General features: G+C 41.4%; 1 protein-coding gene across 2 annotated transcripts in view; it reads right to left on the bottom strand.

Annotated features, from left to right (window-relative positions):
- Positions 1 to 19607, bottom strand: part of USP4 (ubiquitin specific peptidase 4) — a 59790-nt gene that overhangs the window by 513 nt on the left and 39670 nt on the right. For both annotated transcript variants that reach the window (XM_083356127.1, XM_083356128.1), the window contains 8 exons: positions 13077 to 13268; positions 11796 to 11884; positions 11337 to 11546; positions 11179 to 11249; positions 9447 to 9562; positions 7794 to 7943; positions 6563 to 6666; positions 1090 to 1178 (listed from right to left, as the gene is read on the bottom strand). In XM_083356127.1, the coding sequence (XP_083212253.1) occupies positions 1090 to 1178; positions 6563 to 6666; positions 7794 to 7943; positions 9447 to 9562; positions 11179 to 11249; positions 11337 to 11546; positions 11796 to 11884; positions 13077 to 13268 (1021 nt within the window). The remainder of the gene's footprint in view (positions 1 to 1089; positions 1179 to 6562; positions 6667 to 7793; positions 7944 to 9446; positions 9563 to 11178; positions 11250 to 11336; positions 11547 to 11795; positions 11885 to 13076; positions 13269 to 19607) is intronic.

Raw genomic sequence — 19607 nt, 5'->3', positions numbered from 1 at the left:
ACCAGGACCAAAGTCCTTAGAATTGGAAGGACCAAGGAGTTATTGATAATCTTGCTAAGGTTGTGTTTGATCCTGCTGCTTCCATTCAGAAAGATCACCCTATTGCAATCCAGAGCTGACGAAGAGCCCTTCTGAACAAACAATAACTCTACCTTCCTAGGGTTCAATGTCAGCCAAATCATAACGGCCTCCTGCTACCACTGACTAAATAATCATGGACTGTGTAACACTCTGCCTTCATCTCCCAAATTTTGCAGAGGGTTTAGAGTTGTATAATGGTTTATGAATGCTGCTGAGAGGTCAGATAAGATCAGAAAGGATACACTCTTCAAATCCAAGTCACAACAAAGGTAATTAAAGAGAGCAACAAATGATGTCAAGCTACGAAATCTACTGTCTTTAGGACTGCTCTATATTTCTAGCTTGTCCACAGTTGGGGGGAGGGGGAGAAGAGAGGAGAGTTTGGGATCCACAGGTGTTCCTTATCAAGCGAGAGCTGAAGCAGTTGAAGCTGCTGGAAGATTTTTTGGACAATGTGAAGTGAACTGGACTGTCAGAGAGGGGAGGGAAAGTTTAACTCTTTTAATTATTTGTTTCCCACCATATTCTCAGAGCTAATTTCCTTTCTATCTTATCATTTTGCTAATGCCTAATAAAAGTTTAGATTAGAGAAGGCAATGTCTCTGGTGTTTTGCTTCACTGGGCTTCTCAGCTGGAACTTGACAAATGACATTTCCATCTTATTATTAGACTGAATTCAGAATGAAAAAGGTCTATGCAATCTACAGTATTTCCTGTGTAGGGTTCCCTTTAGCTGACTTTTCAACAGCTTCTTGACAATCTTCCCCCCAAAAGGGAGATCAATATTGGAGATTGTATAGTAGTCACTTAAATCAGCGCACATGTTTAGAGCTTAGTTTGAAGAATTGCAGCTAAGCTCATGTTCCTAATGGGTTTTAGATGGATTCTGCTTTCTGTAGAAAATAATTTGTAGTGCCATTTTAACTTGCTACTCTGCTGATTTAACAGCTGCACTTGTTAAATTCCAGAAGATATCAGGAAAAGGTTTGATTTATTTGAAATATTTACCACTATTTGTTCTTCAGAAGCTGGAGATACATTGCTGTCATCAAAGTAGTACCATTTTCCATTGATTTTATTCTTAGCATAAGCAGTATCTGCCAGGAAAACAAATGCAAGGGAAAAATGTAATGACATGCTTTAAAAATACAGTCTTAGTTTTGCAAGCACAGATAGTCTCTAACATCATTAAAAAAACATAAAGGAATTTCTTTCCTTTTACTGCAGTTGGCAAATATGAATAAATAATTATATAAATTATATCTATCTATCTATCTATCTATCTATCTATCTATCTATCTATCTATATCTTTCTATTTATTTAATCTATCTAAATAATAATAATAATAATAAAATAATAATAATAATAAAATAATAATAAAATAATAATAATAATAATAAAATAATAATAATAATAATAATGATGATGATGATGATGATGATGATGATGATGATGATGATAATAGTAATAAAGTTGTAAGGGACCTTGGAGGTCATCTAGTCCAACCCCTTGCTCAGGCAGGAAACCCTATACCATTTCAGACAAATGGCTGGCCAGTCTCTTCTTAAAAACTTCCAGTGTTGGAGCATTCACAACTTCTGGAGGCAGGTTATTCCACTGGTTAGTTGTTCTAACTGTCAGGAAGTTTCTCCTTAGTTCTAGGTTGCTTCTCTCCTTGACTAGTTTCCATCCGTTGCTTCTTGTCCTGCTTTCAGGTGCTTTGGAGAATAGCTTGGCTCCCTCTTCTTTGTGACGGCCCCTGAGATATTGGAACACTGCTATCATGTCACCCCTCACCCTTCTCTTCATTAAACTACTACACATACCCAATTCCAGCAACCGTTCCATATATGTTTTAGCCTCCAGTCCCCCAATCATCTTTGTTGGTCTTCTCTGTACTCTTTCTAGAGTCTCGACATCTTTTTTACATCGTGGTGACCAAAACTGGATGCAGTATTCCAGGTGTGGCCTTACCAAGGTATTGTAAAGTGGTATTAGTATTTCACGTGATCTTGATTCTATCCCTCTGTTAATGCAGCCTAGCACTGTGTTGGCTTTTTTGGCAGCTGCAGCACACTGCTGGCTCATATTTAAGTGATTGTCCACTAGGACTCCGAGATCCCTCTCACAGTTACTACTATTGAGCAAGATACCACCTATACTATACCTGTGCATTTGATTTTTCCTGCCTAAATGTAGAGCCTTTTTTCACAATTGAATTTCATTTTGTTAGATAGTGCCCAGTGTTCGAGTCTGTCCAGATCCTCCTGTATCTTAACCCTAACTTCTGGAGTATTGGCTATTCCTGACGTGGAGGAATCGGACGGTCTTGAGGATGTTATCTGGACTGAGTTCGATCCTGTTTCCCCTGATGATGTGGACAGGATCATGGGGAGGCTGAGCTCCACCATCTGTTTGTTGGATCCGTGCCCCTCCTGGCTGGTTTATGCAGCTCGGGAGGGGACACGAGGCTGGTTCCAGGCAGTAATAACTGCTTCTTTGAAGGAGGGTGTCTTCCCCGACGCCTTGAAGGAGGCGGTGGTGAGACCCCTCCTCAAAAAGCCTGCCCTGGACCCAGCTGTTTTAAATAACTATCGTCCAGTCTCCAACCTTCGCTTTCTGGCAAAGGTTGTTGAGAGCGTGGTGGCACATCAGCTTCCTCTGTTCCTGGAGGAAACTGATTATCTGGACCCGTACCAATCGGGTTTCAGGCCCGGGCACAGCACGGAGACGGCATTGGTCGTGCTGGTGAATGATCTCTGGCAGGCTCAGGACAGGGGTTGCTCCTCTGTCCTAGTCCTATTAGATGTCTCAGCGGCTTTCGATACGATCGACCATGGTATCCTACTGCGGCGTCTCAGGGGGCTGGGAGGCACCGTTTTACGGTGGTTCTCCTATCTCCTGGGCCGCTCGCAGTCGGTGTTGACGGGAGGGCAGAAATCCACCCCGAGGCCTCTCGTTTGTGGAGTTCCTCAGGGGTCGGTTCTATTGCCCCTCCTGTTCAACATCTATATGAAGCCGCTGGGCGAGGTCATTCGTGGTTTCGGGGTGGGGTATCATCAGTACGCTGATGATACCCAACTTTTTTCTCCACCTCGAACCAACCCAGCGATGCCCTCGCCGTGATGTCCCGTTGCCTGGAGGCGGTCCAGGTCTGGATGGGGAGAAACAGGCTTCGTCTCAATCCTGCCAAGACTGAGTGGCTGTGCATATCGGCATCTCGGGCTAACCAAACTATTCCACCTTTAACGATGGGGGGTGAGGTGTTACCCCCCGTTGATAGGGCTCGCAACTTGGGCGTCCTCCTGGACTCACGGCTCAATTTTTATGATCATATAGGAGCTGTGACCAGGGGGGCTTTTGCCCAGGTTCGCCTGGTGCGCCAGTTGCGACCCTACCTGGACCGAGATGCCCTACGCACAGTCACTCATGCGCTCGTGACCTCCCGTTTGGACTACTGCAATGCTCTCTACATGGGGCTGCCCTTGAGGACCACTTGGAGGCTTCAACTGGTGCAGAATGCGGCCGCGCGAGTTGTGATGGGGGGGTTTCCCGATACTCCCATGTAACACCTCTACTCCGCGAGCTGCATTGGCTTCCGGTTGCCCTCCGGGTGAGATTCAAGGTGCTGGTGATGACCTATAAAGCCCTGAATGGCTTGGGTCCGGGATATTTGAGGGAACACCTGCTGCCAGCATCAAGTTCCCTTCGTCCAGTGTGCTCCCACAGGGAGGGTCTTCTCAGGGTGCCGCCGATAAAAGATTGCCGGCGGATAACACCCAGGGGGAGGGCCTTCTCTGTGGGTGCGCCTGCCCTTTGGAACCAGCTGCCCGTGGAGCTCAGGTCTGCCCCTGACCTGCGTTCATTCCGCTGGGACCTGAAGACTTGGCTCTTTGAGCTCTCCAGCCCAGGCTGAGAATTTTTAACTGGGGTTTTTATTTTCAGGGATAATTTAATCTTTTTAATTGTTTTTTAACTTTTGTATTTTGTATTGGTGTGATTTTAAAATACCCTGTAAACCGCCCTGAGTCCTTCGGGAAAGGGCGGTATATAAATCTAATTAAATTAAATTAAAATTAAATTCCTGCCAGCTTGGTGTCGTCTGCAAATTTGATGAGTTCCCCATCTATCCCCTCATCCAAATTGTTGATGAAAATGTTGAAGAGCACTGGGCCCAGAACAGAGCACTGGGGCACCCCACTACACACTTCCTTCCATGTAGATGCGGTTCCATTGAGGACCACACGCTGAGTACGGCCTGTCAGCCAGCTACGAATCCATCTGGTGGTGATGCTATCTAACCCACATTTATCTATCTTATCAAGTAGTAGGTTGTGATCTACTTTATCAAATGCCTTACTGAAGTCCAAGTAAATTATATCTACAGTATTCCTCTGGTCCACTAGTTTTGTCACTTGGTCAAAGAATGAGATAAGATTTGTCTGGCATGATCTCTTTTTGACAAACCCATGTTGACTTTTAGTGATAACTTTGTTTGCATCAAGGTGTTTGCTGATTTGTTGTTTGATTATCTTTTCCAGAATCTTCCCAGGTATTGAGGTCAGGCTGATAGGTCTGTAGTTTCCTGGATCTATTTTTTTCCCTTTTTTTGAATATGGGAACTACACCATCTTTCTTCAAGTCCTCTGGTAGTTCCCCAGTGTTCCAGGATCTTTGAAAAATATAGTTCAGTGGTTCTGAGATCACGTCTGCCAGTTCCTTGAGAACCTTGGGGTGTAATCCATCTGGTCCTGGTGATTTGAACTCGTCTAGGCTGGACAGGTGCTCACTTACCATTTTCTTGCCTATCTTAACTTGCGTTTCTATTCTGTTTTTTATGGCACTGGTTTTGGTAGGTTGGACTGTCTTTGTGTAAAGACAGATGCAAAAAACAAGTTAAATAGTTCTGCTTTCTCCCTGTTGCTTGTCACCTTCTTGCCACTTTCCCCCACTAATGGACCAATCATTTCCTTAACTTTTTTCTTGTTTCTTATATGTTGAAAGAAGCTTTTTTGTTATTTTTGACTTTCGTCACAAGCCTTAGTTCATTTTGAGCCTTAGCTTCCCTCACTTCATCTTTGCAGGCACGGGCTGTTTGCTGATATTATTTGCCTTAGTTATGTGCCCCTCTTTCCACTTCTTATACTTGTCCTTTTTATCTTTCAATTTATCAGAGTTCTTTATGCAGCCATGCTGGTTTCTTTTGAAAGCTGTTATTTTTCTTCTTTGTTGGTATTGTGCTAGACTGGGCCTTTATTATCTCAGTTTTCAAAATTTCCCAAGCTTCTTGAGTTGTTTTCCCCTTTAGGATTCTCATCCATGGAATTCTTCCCAACGTCTCTCTAAGTTTATTGAAATTTAAAGTCCAAGACTCTAGTTTGGCTGTATTCTATTGCTTGTGCCTCCATAATGTTGAATTCCAATATTGCATGATCACTTCCCCCCAAGGTTCCTGTGGCTTCGACACTTTCTATCATTTCATCTATGTTAGTGAGAATTAAATCCAATATGGCTAATCCCCTAGTTCCCTTCTCTACTTTTTGGGAGAGAAAGTTGCCTGCTAGGTTTGTCAGGAATCTGTTAGATCTTCCACTTGGTGCAGAATTTGTCTCCCAGTTGATATCAGGGTAATTAAAGCCCCCCATTACTATTGTGATGCGCTTCCTACATACCTTAGTTAACTGACTAGCAAAAAGTTCATCTATTTCCTCTGCTTGGTTGGGTGGCCTATAGTATACACCTATGGCAATGTCATTTTTCCCCCTTTTATATTGACCCAAATACATTCAAGTTTACAGTTTTCATCACTGTTGTGCTCTATTTCTGTAGAGACAAAGTTATTTCTTATATATAGAGCAACTCCACCTCCTCTTTTGTTTAGTCTGTTTCTTTTAAATAAATATCTATCTATATCTATATCTAAAATTATATGTAAGAAAACCCAGCATTTTAAAGAACCATTGGTGAGGGAAGGGGAAGCTTTCCACTTTGATTTTTAAAAAATTTCACAATCATTATATGCTTAATTAGCACATTAATAAACACATTCAGTAACAATCTGCAAATTGCCTAGATGCACTAAATACTTTTTCATGGGACTCTCATCAGTGTTATTACAAGCATTATTTAAATATCTGAAGGCTCATAACAATCTTTTCATTGAAGATATATAAGAAACAGCAGCTTCAGAAAAGGGGAACTTTATGATACAAAACAAAAAAGCGGTTATCTATTTAATAGACATTCTAGAGTATTTTAATTGAGGTTGGAGTTTTTCCCCCTTGTCTACAGAGTTGACAATTCAGTGCTCTTTTACATCACTTCTATTAGCTTTGCAGGGCAAGTCTCAATGAACCAAACCTAGGAGCCTGCAATGGTTTATATTCAGTTTCAAAAATCCCTACTTTAATCTTGGATATTGCTGCTGAGACACATTTTGAATTTTTGTGGATATAGGGGGAAAAACAAAGAGTTACTCACAGTGTCCTACACCCAAGCCTCCATAGTGATTGGAAACAGCAATTAAGTCATATATACATGGACTTGCTGCTGGATCACAAACAAACTCAGACATGTTCAAATCCCTATAAAGAAGTCACAAAGATCAATGTTGTGGCAAAAAGACATGCTAACACCTTACAAAAAAGACAATCTATTTCCAAAACCAGTTTTAAAAGTACCCATTGTGTTATTCCACTGTTATTACCAGCAAGAGTCACAATATTGCAGATTACCCACAATGTTCCTGAAGAATTCCAAGTGATACAGTGACACAGTAGTGTCACAGACACTACTTCTCACTGAAGAAATACTTCAATATAATCATCATTTTATGGTAATCTCTGCAAATGTTTTTTTTTTGCTACAAACACATGAGCAACAATACTTTTTAACAGGACTGGGAAAGAGATATTTATACTAAGAGCTTATGCTGAGTTGTTACAAATAGTTACAGACAAAAGACATATAGACACTGCATGCAAGTATGATTCTTCCAAATAAGGTCAAGGTTGAGAGGAGGCAAATTCTCATTGAGATTGAAAGAAATGTTCTTAATAGCTAGTATAATATTTCCAAAATACTTTCCCTCAAAAGTATGGCTATAGAAAACATATACTGACAAAAGCATATTTGAGTTACAGTCCTCAACAATACATGGGATCATAATGTGACCACAGACATGACTGTGTCTGTTATGAGAAACATTTAATTTTTCATTTAAATTACTGGGAGCATGTTAAACAACATTTTAATTTGTTCAATTATATTTCAAAGGTCTAAATTACTCAATTACCAGAGAATAATATAACGTAGAGAAAAGTAACATTTTGCCAAATAAAACATAAATTTAGATGTGGTCCCAAAATACTGCCAAGATGTGCTCAAGTTAAAAATCTTTAATACAAGGAGATGTGGTACTGATCGTGAGGTTCAGGGACCTAAACGGTTGGACTAGTTGAACTGCCAACCCCACAGCAATGTAAAACAAATCACAGATCTCAAAATCCAAACCGAAGTAGCTAAAAGGAACAGAGTTACGCAAAACCCCAGGGTAGAGGAACAAAGCAAGAGCCAAGGCACTCAGGAAGATGCTGGCATCAAAATTGGCAACAGGGTACTGTAATTATTGTGACAAGGCTACTTGGACCATGTAGTCATAAAGATATCAGGTCTGACCATATCAATATACTAACATTTCTGAAGATTTTACCTGATAGGGAAGTCAACTACTGTGTCAAGTTTATCCCTCCAATATCGATTGTATGAAAAGCGTTTTAAATGGACTACCAAAATGCGTGGCAATGACCAAAGATCAAATTTCTTAGTGGCTTGTTGATGTTTCTTGCAATTAGGACAATACCTGAAACAAATCAAATAGAAATTTTTTAAAAAACCAAGAGTGTTTGTTATTAATTCACTTTATTGGAAGGGAATTAATACTTATTTAATGGGACTTAAAATTCCATAGTTCTGGAAACATATAACAATCTCAAGTAAACCACATATATCTTTTGGGATCAGATTTCAGTCCACAGTTTTTCTTTATACCTTACAGGAAGAAAACCTATTGGACTGCTTAGGACTGGACTTATTTTTAAGATGTACAAAAAGTCCAGGATCTTATATGTTGCATACTTGCCTAATCATTTCAAGGAATACTACAGAAAGAACAATATGTGGATAAAGGATCCTGTACTGCTGTGAGAATGCAGAATACTTTGAGCAAAGGAAAGAAATGCGTAAGATACACCACTATTCAGTGCATTTTCAAAAATCATTTTTAAGGGGAGAAGGAATACTTCGTTCTGACTACTGCTTATCCTGACTAGTTTCCCAAATACCCCAAAATAATCCCATCTAAATTGGGAATAGCATCAGAATCTACATTTACCAGAAGAATGTAAATAAGGAAGGACTTCTTCCTCAAAACCAACATATTGGCCTTGTTTTCAATAAGATAATAATTAATCTTATCTCATCTGTACTTTTGCTCTTATTGATTTTATCATGGTTTTACCAAACCTTTTTTTAAAAAAATCTATGACAAATGTTTTTATATTATACATTAAAATTTATGTTAATTATCAGTGAAGATTGCACTGTCTTGCACTGTGAAGCTGTCTAGAACAAGGGCTTCTTCCATGTTCGGAATATGTCTGAAATATAATATCACAAATGCATAGCTGTGGTGCCATCCATTTTCCTGCTGCATTTTTAAAAATTTTATACAGATCCCAGAGACATTCTTTACAAAATGAAGAGGTCATAGCTGAGTGGTTTGTTTGGAGATATGCTAGCCTGCCCAGGAAAAAAAAAGTTAACAAAGAGGATTTTGAGAATTTAAAGAGAGTAGGGAGCAACCCCATCAGTTCAGCTTCTGGTACATCATCATAAGCCATTTGAGAGTGCCTGTAATATGTTCTTGAAATTCCAAATGCATTCTAAAAAGGTTGGGGATCTTTGATCTATAAAGTAGATAGTAATGGCAGAGGTATATCTAAGAAAGTAGGCCTGCTAGATCTATCAGAAATTAGAAGGAGATCACGACAGCCTCTTTATCAGATGAAGTAATATGTGGCTGAAGAAACTCTACTGTCCTGCGGCACCAATGAAAGATAATCAACTGTATTATTTTTTGCAGTGCCAACACATTCACATAAGCATGTAGATACAGCTCCTTTCACATATATATTAAAAAACGAAGAGTGGTCACATGTGATCATGGTTGTCTGCTTTCTGAACTAGGGAGCTCCATTTGTAAGGAAGAATGGTATATCAATAATAGCAGCAACAGCAACATGCAAAGATAATATTCAAGCATAAACTATGAAATGCTGTCCCAAAAATAGTAGCAAAAACATACCAGGGATCATGTTCCCCAAGCGTCTCCATAGTTGTAAAAAGTTCTATACATTCTCTAAGGGCTACAGAAGTTTTCTTTTTTTGCGACTGAAACATACTGGTGTGTTTTTCAAATGCCTAAAAACACAAATGTATATTAAAGTGGAGAAAAACACAGATATTTCTAAAAAAATAGTGTTATTTTACAGTCACCACCTTGCTTTCTGCCCTTCCCCCTTTAGTTTGTGCTGGTTTTCCTTCACTTGACACATGCAAAACTACTGCATCATGGTATGTTTTATGACAATGACAACAAATGTAAATACATACAGGCAGTTCTCATTTAGCAACTGTCTTAGATAGCAACCATTCAGTAATATAACTAATAACTGGTAGTAAAAAAAATCCAATCCATGTGTGGACTTAAACCCAAATTTTTGTTCCTGACAGTAACGTATGCCAGAGAGTAACACTGGTCTCGCTACCCTAAAGAACTTTAGCTAAAAGAGACAGCAGCAACCAGCAATCTTTGCAGCATCTCTCTCTAGTCACATGGTTCATTTATGGACTGTGTTTTATGGTCCGTATCACTTAGCCACCTTTTCCCTGGAACCAAACTACTGTTGCTAGTCAACTTATGACAACAAACTGGTACTGGAATTTCCATCGTAATTGGTGTAGTCATAAAGGGAAACCTCAAATGGTCAAACCTAGTTTTGCAACCATTTTTACTACAATTGCTAAGTGGATCACCACAGTTGAGCAAATCCAGCTTCCCCAATATTTTTTGCCTATGAGAAGATGTCTGGAAAGGTCACAGGTCTTGATCAAATGATGGCAAGACACTGAAGCCGTCATAAATGCGAGCTGGTGGGCCAAGCACCTGGATTGTTACCGTGTGACTCTAGGGGTGGTGTGTCAGTTGTTAACTTTGTTAAGTCTAGAGCAGGGGTGTCAAACTCCCGGCCCATGGGCCGGATGTGTCATCCAAAAGCCATGCCCATTCCATTGCTGGCAATGGCAAAACTGTCCAGATACATTGCCCGACGTCACATGATGTCGTGAGTTTGACACCCCTGGTCTAGAGTCACTTTGTAGAGTGAGATGGATGGCATAAAAATCTAGTAGATAAATAAACTTCAAGAGCGGATTGTAAGACAACTTTCTCAAGGCCATCACAGCTTTTATTTGATAAACAATCATAAGTTGAGGACTAACTGTATTTAAATCTTTATTTCTCACTTAAAATAATTTTGATCAATAACCGTGAATATGCATTTGCACTGTAAGATTCCAATCTTCAATCAGCACAACAAAGTTTACAGGAATAAAAAAGGGATATAAAATATAGATTATCTGGTCAGAGAAGCAAAAGCAAAAACACTAATAAAACACATATGTTAATTTAGGATTACAAGAAAATTATACTGACAGAGATTCTCAATGCCTGCGCTAAAAAAGAGCAATCTTAATGACAATGGCAAAATAAAATATTTTGGGGGGGAAACCCTATCCTATTACAAAATGTCTACTGAGCATACAGTACTCAGTAAAATATTATGATCAGATGCACAAAGCCATTCTCAATTAGCCTATCCATTCCGCAAAGCAATATTTTATGGTCATATTTATTTTATGAAAAGCATCATCAAATCAGAAGAAACAACATAACCTTGCCTAAGCTTTTTTTATAACAGGGATTAAGAAATCCAAATGGTTCTGCCCTTTAAAAGGGAGACAAAAAGATTAATCACCTGAGCTTCACGTTCATCAAAAAGCAGCTTCCGGGTGTCAGAATCCCAATCAATAGCAACAGTTGCATAGGCTGGAAAAAGAAAAAGAAAACAATAGCAGCTCATAAAGTTACCACAAATGAAGTGTGTCTGCGGTGACATTTTTAAAAGATACATACAACTCAGTTTGAGGATCTTCCCTTCTGTAGTAAGGCAGTTTACTTCTGACGTCCCGTAAGAATTCACAAAACTGAAACTGAACAGCCGCTTTCTGTGATGCTGCTTCCCTTCCACCTGCTCGTCCTTGTCTTCAGACTGAGAAGCGCCTGCATCTGGTATTTTCTGTTTGTTTTCTTCACTATCCTGATGCTCCATCTCCTCAACATCACCTAGAACAAATATATTGCAAAGAGTGTTTCCTATTATCTTTCAGACTGGAATTTCCCTTTGAAACCGAGAAGCAACTGATTAAAAATTATAATGAAAGGAGGTGGTTATATTGAAGTTTGGACCACATTTGATGTAGTTATCAAATATTTTAAAGATCGGCCAGACTTAAATCTGTGATTTACAAAAAAAGAAAAACGGGTAAACTTGTATTATATTCTAGTCTAAGTAACTATCTTTGGAGAATTTACCTTCAGCTTTATCAGTGAAGCCATTGCAACTGTCACTGTCCAGACTCACGTCAGAATATTCTTCTTTTAAATTAATTTTTACATAGCGTCTGAAAAATAACAGCCGGTCCATTATTAGGGAATCAGGCAAACCAATAAACAAAAACAATTAGTCCCAAAACTGATAGCAATGACTGTTTATTACTCATTCTGATCACTCACATGTAAATATATATGAATATTAAATATTCATAGGTCAATATTGCTTTAAAGAAGGATGGAGGTCTTATGGACATGATTAGAACTGCAAGCAATAGTATACCATAGTAAAGCACAGTATAACAACAGAGGTATATTATAACTTCACAATAGCCCATATTAAAATTGAAATAAGAACACTTTTAAATCCGTTTTGAAAATTGAGAAGTTATATTAATACAAAAAATATCTAAGCTGCACCAAGAAATATGAAGAATGAGTGATTACATATTTTATTGGTTTATGTTAATAGTTTTTTTTAAAGAAAGAACTTTTTCACTCCTTATAACTATCAAATAGGCAGTGTGCAGTGTAGAAACAATTCTACTTAAAAATACTAGAAAGAACTTCATGGAGACAGATCTATTGGTGACTGTTAACCATGTAAATGAAGCATAAACATAATATAGATTATAGCCACTGAGTGTTTGCATTGCCACTGACATTCTAGAAGCTTGGCTGCTTCTATAACATACTACTTTTGATCCAACTAGGTTGCTGTTGTTTTAGAGTTTGGAGTCTATAAAGTCTCCCTTTAAGAAAAAAAGTTAGACATTTAGCAGAGAAAGATGTGTTATGTTTGAGAGAACACACTACAGCATTATTCTTCAGATACGATACAAAACGAAGTCCTCAATTGAGCCTGGAGGTTTGGTTATAATTTGTTGCAGTCAAAAGTCAGCACCTGACTGGACTCGATTCTACAATTGTTTTTATGGCAGTCGTTAAATGAATCACATGGTCATAAATTCAAATTCAGCTTCATCAATGGGTGTGTTTTTGCCTGAAAACAGCAAAAAGTGTCACAAAACATGATGTGACTGCGGGATGCTGCAACCGATCATAAATGTGAGCCAGTTGCCAAGCACCTGAAATGTGATCATGTGACCATAGAGATGGTTGCAGCACTCATAATTTCAAGGGTCTTTTTTCAAATCCATTGTAACTATGAATGGTTACACTGTCATAAGTTGACGAATGCAGAATACTTGAATATACATTTATAACCATATGACTAGTTGCCAAGATAGGGCCTATACTCACCCAATTCGCTCCAATATAACATTGTACAAATAATCTATTGTTAGTTTGTGTTTGGGTATAGCTATGAGTAGTGGTTGGCCGTAAAGAACTGTCCCTGGGGTAGCACTGGATTGCCTTGCTTTCTTTTCTCTGAAGTAAACTGAGAGTGTGACACATTCAGCACTATCTTCAGTTGGTTTACAAACTTCATATCTGCAAGAAGAGAGAGAAGAACAAGAGCTGTTTACTATCACTCCAGGTGGAAGAACATGTACTTAATTCATATGAAGCAGATTCCAACGGAAAGTTAGAAAAATATTTCTTAGCTGTAGGAACAATTCAACAGAGGAGTCAGTTATTCAGAGTGGTGATATGTTGTTCTTTATTAGATATATTCATGCATAAGCTAGACAGAACCTATTATGTACAGATTACGTTCCTTCTGATCCTCGACTTAGCGCTTTTCCTTTTTTCAAACTATTATTAGTTTATCATGCCTTTTTTTCAAACAGAAGAACTAAGAATTTGTTCCCTCTTGAAAAGAGGAATGCACTGTTGCTAATCAAACATATTCCTTCCTCCTTTCTTTAGGGATCAAAGAAATACATTTGGAGTGGACCATCCAAGAACCTAGACACCACTTTAGTGGTACCTGACATTTGTCTAAAATGGTTTATTTCATTCCCTCACCATTTCTGAGACAGCTGGTCTAATAATTCGACATGTTTACTAAAATCATGGCTTGCCCAATCATCTCACTTTTGACAGAGGCATTCTACTTACAGTACATTTTCAGAAAATTGTATGTCAACTGTAAAGTTGAAGCTCTGTCTGTTCTGTACTATCTGCAGCTAAATTAAAAAATAGAGAAGAAAGACATGTACTATTTTAGAGCAGTATCTTGCTTGCTATGTTAACTATCACCAAACAACTGGCCTGTGACTAAGTTCAGTTATAACAATTCATACCAGTATTCAGATATGACTGCTCAAACAAGCTAGAGTTACTGTTTGAACCTGCTGCCAAACCCCTATTGGTCTTCTCCTGTTCTAGAGGCTTTCTTTTCTCAAGAGCTAAAAGTTGCTCAATACTTCATTTTTCTTTTTAGTTCATATTATGAAGACTTTCTTTACTATTTTCTCTTGAACAATTTGGAATAAAATGTGTACTCTTTGCTTTTCAATAGTTATTATTTGTACTTTCAAAAAACTATTTTTTTTAAAAAAAAGAAACATTCTGCTTCCCCTCAAGGATTAACTAGATGATGCCAATAATTTATATAACCATACTACTAGTATTTTCCCTCTGCCCTTAACTGTTAGAGATCATGTCTCCTACTTAATATCTACATAAAGCCCTAAAAATGCTATCCTGAGAATCACACAGGATAACGCATCATCAGAATTCTGATGGTATTACCTATTTAGGCTCTTGGTGACCTAACCAGTGTAATAACGGTTAGGTCTTTCACCTCTAGTTATGGATGGGGATGCACTACCCCAGACAGAACTGGTGTGTAATGTGAGGGATCCTCCTGGACTTGAAGTTGCGCCTGAGGAACAGGTGGCAACCATGGCCAGGAGGATCTTTGTACAAATTCATCCGGATCAGGCAGCCCTGCTACAGGCACTCAATCCTTGGCGAGCCTTCATTTTAATTATTCTGGTACATGGAAATCATCCAAAAACTGCAACTGGTCCAGAATGCAGCAGTGTGCGTAATTATGGATCCACCCTGGTACACCCATGTAACAGTGCTACTTTGTGAGCTGCACTTTTACTGGTGGCTTCTGAATTCAGTTCAAAGTGTTGCTTGCCAACACCTTGAAAACCCTTCCAAGGCTCAGGAACAGACCTAGTGGAACAGCACATCTGCTTTCAAGATTTGGGCAGTGCAGACTATGCTGGCATTTAGAAAAGCTCCCAAAACCTGACTCTTCCCTTAAGCACTGTGCCAAATTTAACTTTTAATTTAATTTTAGCGTGGCCACTCAATCCAGAGTACTTTGCACAGTTTACAGAATTTTCCCCCTCCCCAAAAGCAGTAAAACAAAACAGTTACCATCCATAAACAGGGAGCCTTGACTAAAACAACTAGAAAAACAAACAGTACAAAAATATGACAGGAGCCTCATCAATAGTTAACAACCATATTAACTCGAGGTTTAGAAACAAAGCCAGGTCTTAAGGGTTTTTTTTGGATCCCAGTAAAGTGGGTGCTGTCCATAAATCTTTTGGATGCTGCTTCAGGGGATAGGGGCATATGACACAAAAGGCATGTTTCCTGAGTCTACAAGAGGGAAGCATTTAACTGAATGACCTGGAGTGCACACCCTCAGCCTGAATGTACTGGGCATGCAGAAACAATTGGAAATAATATGGTTCAGTATTATAATACTGTAATCCAATTGTGGCTTGTTTAACAATCGTAGTTTAGAAAGCGTAATTTGACACAGAATGTGAGCTTAGCAATACATATTTTGAGTGGTGAATATTATAGAGGATGTTGCTCTTCATTCTCAAAATATTAATTTTCAAAATACCAAAAGGGTATTCAGTAACTAAATAATGAATTATACAAAATCAATTTTAGAAGTCCACATCAACCTGTAGCTCATTATACTATATTTCTGATGATGAAAATTCGAACAGACAGGGGGCCATATCGTTACCGGGAGGGCCGTCTCCGCTGTCTTCAAGCGGTGAGGCGCTCCGACCCTCTGGTTCTTCCCCGAGGTCCCGGGAGCGGGGATGTGCAGCCTCCTGAGCTCCGGCTGGTGTACCTGAATGCCAGGTCCGTGGTTAATAAAGCTCCCCTCGTTAGGGATCTAGTTGAGGGTGAGCATGCGGACCTGGCTTGCATCACGGAGACTTGGTTGGGCCCAGAGGGTGGGGTCCCTTTGGTTGACCTCTGCCCACCAGGTTTCCGGGTGCTACACCGGCCACGAGCTCAAGGTAGGGGTGGGGGAGTGGCGGTTACCATTAGGGAGACCTTATGTCCGCGGGAGGCCACCGTTTCTCAGATAGTCGGGTGTGAGTCTCTCTTCATGAGATTTGGTCCTGGGGCGCAGTTGGGCTTGCTGCTGGTGTACATTTCGCCTAGTCTCACAGCGGCAGCCCTGCCCGAGCTGCTCGATATCCTCTCGGGTTTGGTGGTTGAGTTTCCCAAACTTATAGTTTTGGGAGACTTCAATCTACCATCTCTGGGAGGTTCATCTGAGCTAGCTCGGGAGTTCATGGCTTCCATGGCGGCCATGGACCTGACGCAAGTAATTTCAGAGCCAACTCATGAGGGAGGCCACACCCTTGACCTGATTTTTTTATCTAGACGGTGGTTGGATGATCTAGGTGGGGGCTCTCCATTTATTATGCCCCTGTCATGGACCGATCATCATCTCCTGCGGCTGGTCTTCCGCTTTGCCACCCCCCGCCGTGGGGGTACGGAGCCAATTAGATGGTACCGCCCCAGACGCTTAATGGATCCTGACAGATTCCAAGCGGCGCTGGGGTCCCCACCTGCCTCCACTGCTCACTGCTCGGCTGATGCCTTAGTGGAAGCCTGGGGAAGGGCAGCCACTGAGGCACTTGACCGGGTTGTACCCTTGCGGCCCCTGACCCGGCGCAGATCCCAGCGAGCTCCATGGTTTTCCGCGGAGCTCCGGGAGATGAAGCGCCGGAAACGGGGCCTAGAGAGCTGCTGGAGGTCTAGCCGATCCGAACCCGACCGATTGCGGTTAAGAACCTATATTAGGTCTTATCTCGCAGCGATGAGGGTGGCGAGGTGTAATTACTTCTCCACCCTCATCGCGTCCGCAGATAATCGCCCGGCCGCCTTGTTTAGGGTGACTCGCTCACTTCTCAATCAGGAGGTGAGAGAGGATCCCTTGCAAGGTCGTGCCGAGGAATTTAGTCATCATCTGTCGGATAAAATCGCTCGGATTCGGACCGGTTTGGACTCCAGCTGGGCAGAGTCAGGCGATCAGGACACGGGCGGTCTTGTCAATGTTATCTGGGAAGAGTTTGATTCTGTGACCCCTGATGAAGTGGACAGGATTATGGGGAGGCTGAGCTCCTCCACATGTTTGTTGGACCCGTGCCCTTCCTGGCTGGTTTATGCAGCTAGGGAGAGGACACGAGGCTGGTTCCAGGCGGTTATATCTGCTTCTTTGAGTGAGGGTTATTTCCCCGCCGTCTTGAAGGAGGCGGTGGTGAGACCTCTCCTCAAGAAGCCTGTCCTGGACCCAGCCGTTTTGAACAACTTTCGTCCAGTCTCCAACCTTCGCTTTCTTGCGAAGGTTGTTGAGAGTGTGGTGGCGCATCAGCTCCCTCTGGTCCTGGATGAAGCGGATTATCTGGACCCCTACCAATCGGGTTTCAGGCCCGGGTACAGCACGGAGACGGCATTGGTCGCTCTGGTGAATGATCTCTGGAGGGCGCGGGATAGGGGACATTCCTCTATCCTAGTCCTATTAGACCTCTCAGCGGCTTTCGATACCATCGACCATGGTATCTTGCTGCGGCGTCTCAGGGGATTGGGAGTGGGAGGCACAGTTCTTCAGTGGTTCTCCTCCTATCTCCTGGGACGCTCGGAGTCGGTGTTGGCAGGGGGGCAGAGATCGGCCCCTAGGTCTCTCGTTTGTGGAGTTCCTCAGGGGTCGGTTCTCTCGCCTCTCCTGTTCAACATCTATATGAAACCGCTGGGTGAGATCATTCGTGGTTTTGGAGTTGGGTATCATCAGTATGCCGATGATACCCAACTTTTCTTTTCGACCCCAAACCACCCCAGTGATGCCCTCGCCGTGATGTCCCGTTGCCTGGAGGCGGTTCGGGTCTGGATGGGGAGGAACAGACTTCAGCTCAACCCTGACAAGACTGAGTGGCTGTGCATTCCGGCATCCCGGGACATTCCAAATGTTCCATCTCTTTCTATGGGGGGTGAGCTCTTACCCCCCGTGGATAGGGCTCGCAACTTGGGAGTCCTTCTAGATTCGCGGCTTACTTTGGAAGAGCATATAGTGGCCGTGACTAGGGGGGCTTTCGCCCAGGTTCGCCTGGTGCGCCAGTTGCGGCCCTATCTAAACCGGGATGCCCTGTGTACAGTCACTCATGCGCTCGTGACCTCTCGCCTTGACTACTGTAATGCTCTCTACATGGGGCTTCCCTTGAAGACCACCCGGAGGCTCCAACTGGTACAGAATGCGGCCGCGAGAGTTGTCTTGGGAGTTTCCCGGTACTCCCATGTTACACCTTTGCTCCGCGAGCTGCATTGGTTACCAGTTGTCTTTCGGGTGAGGTTCAAGGTGTTGGTTACGATCTTTAAGGCCCTACATGGCATGGGTCCGGGTTACCTCAGGGACCACCTGCTGCCGGCATCGACTCCCCTCCGCCCTGTGCGTTCCCACAGAGAGGGCCTCCTCAGGGTGCCGCCAGTCAGGGAATGTCGACTGGTGGCCCCCAGGGGGAGGGCCTTCTCTGTGGGGGCCCCGGCTTTATGGAATCAGTTGCCGGTGGAGCTCCGGATGGCACCAGACCTTCGAACTTTCCGTCGGGGCCTGAAGACCCATCTGTTCGAATTAGCTGGTCTGGCCTGATGGGGATTAGGGGTTTTTTAATTGTTTTTAATCTGTATTACTGTTTTATTGGGCAAGGGTTTAATTCTTTTTAATTTTTGTATAGTGTTTTTTGTTTTTTATATGTGCCCTGTGAACCGCCCTGAGTCCTACCAAGGAGAAGGGCGGTATATAAATCAAATAAATAATAATAATAATAATAATTAATCTTTCAAAACAAAGGCAAATTCAACCACAGTTTTAACTAGGAAACTATCAACATTTGACACCAAGCTAAATCCAGAAATGCTAGGGAATTTCTAAAAGCTCGGCATTCAGACAAATCAGTCATCAATGGATACGTAGCACACACACACCCAATCTACATACTTTTTAAAAAAAAATACAATCAAAACTCAAGGAAGGAAACAAACAGCTGAAAGTACAGCCTTCGTAACAGGCAACACAGATAAGCAGGAAAAAGCAATAGATGTAGAAATAATATCCTAATCAAATAATTATGAACAACCAAGCTGCCCGGAGTCACTTCATCAGTGAGCTAAGTGGTAAAGAAATTAAAAAAAATAAAATAAAATTTAAATAAAAAATAAAAAATTAGAATAGAATGGAATGGAATGACTGACAGGCAACTTATACCAATAGTAAACAAACTGCACTCTTCCAAGTACTGATGATATTACTTAGTCCGGTAATGAAATGTCTGCAAGGAAACAACCAAGTTCAAAGAACACTAAGATCCCAAAAGTTGAACCCTTAGCTACAACCTTGGCTGAAGTGAATTATCGGGACTCCTTTCAATCAGGACTCAGGCACGGGATGGAAACGGCATTGCTTGCACTTTTGGATGATCCCTGGTGGGAGCGATACAAGGGTGGTGTATATGTTGTCGTTCTACTTGACCTCTCAGCAGTCTTCAATATCAGCAACCATGATATCCTTCTGAATTGGCTCCATGAAGTGAGTGTGAATGGCACAATATTGTG

This window comes from Vipera ursinii (assembly GCF_947247035.1).
Source record: "Vipera ursinii genome assembly, chromosome: 2".
NCBI classification, from domain to species: domain Eukaryota; kingdom Metazoa; phylum Chordata; class Lepidosauria; order Squamata; family Viperidae; genus Vipera; species Vipera ursinii.
This window is presented reverse-complemented; position numbering and strand designations above follow the sequence as displayed.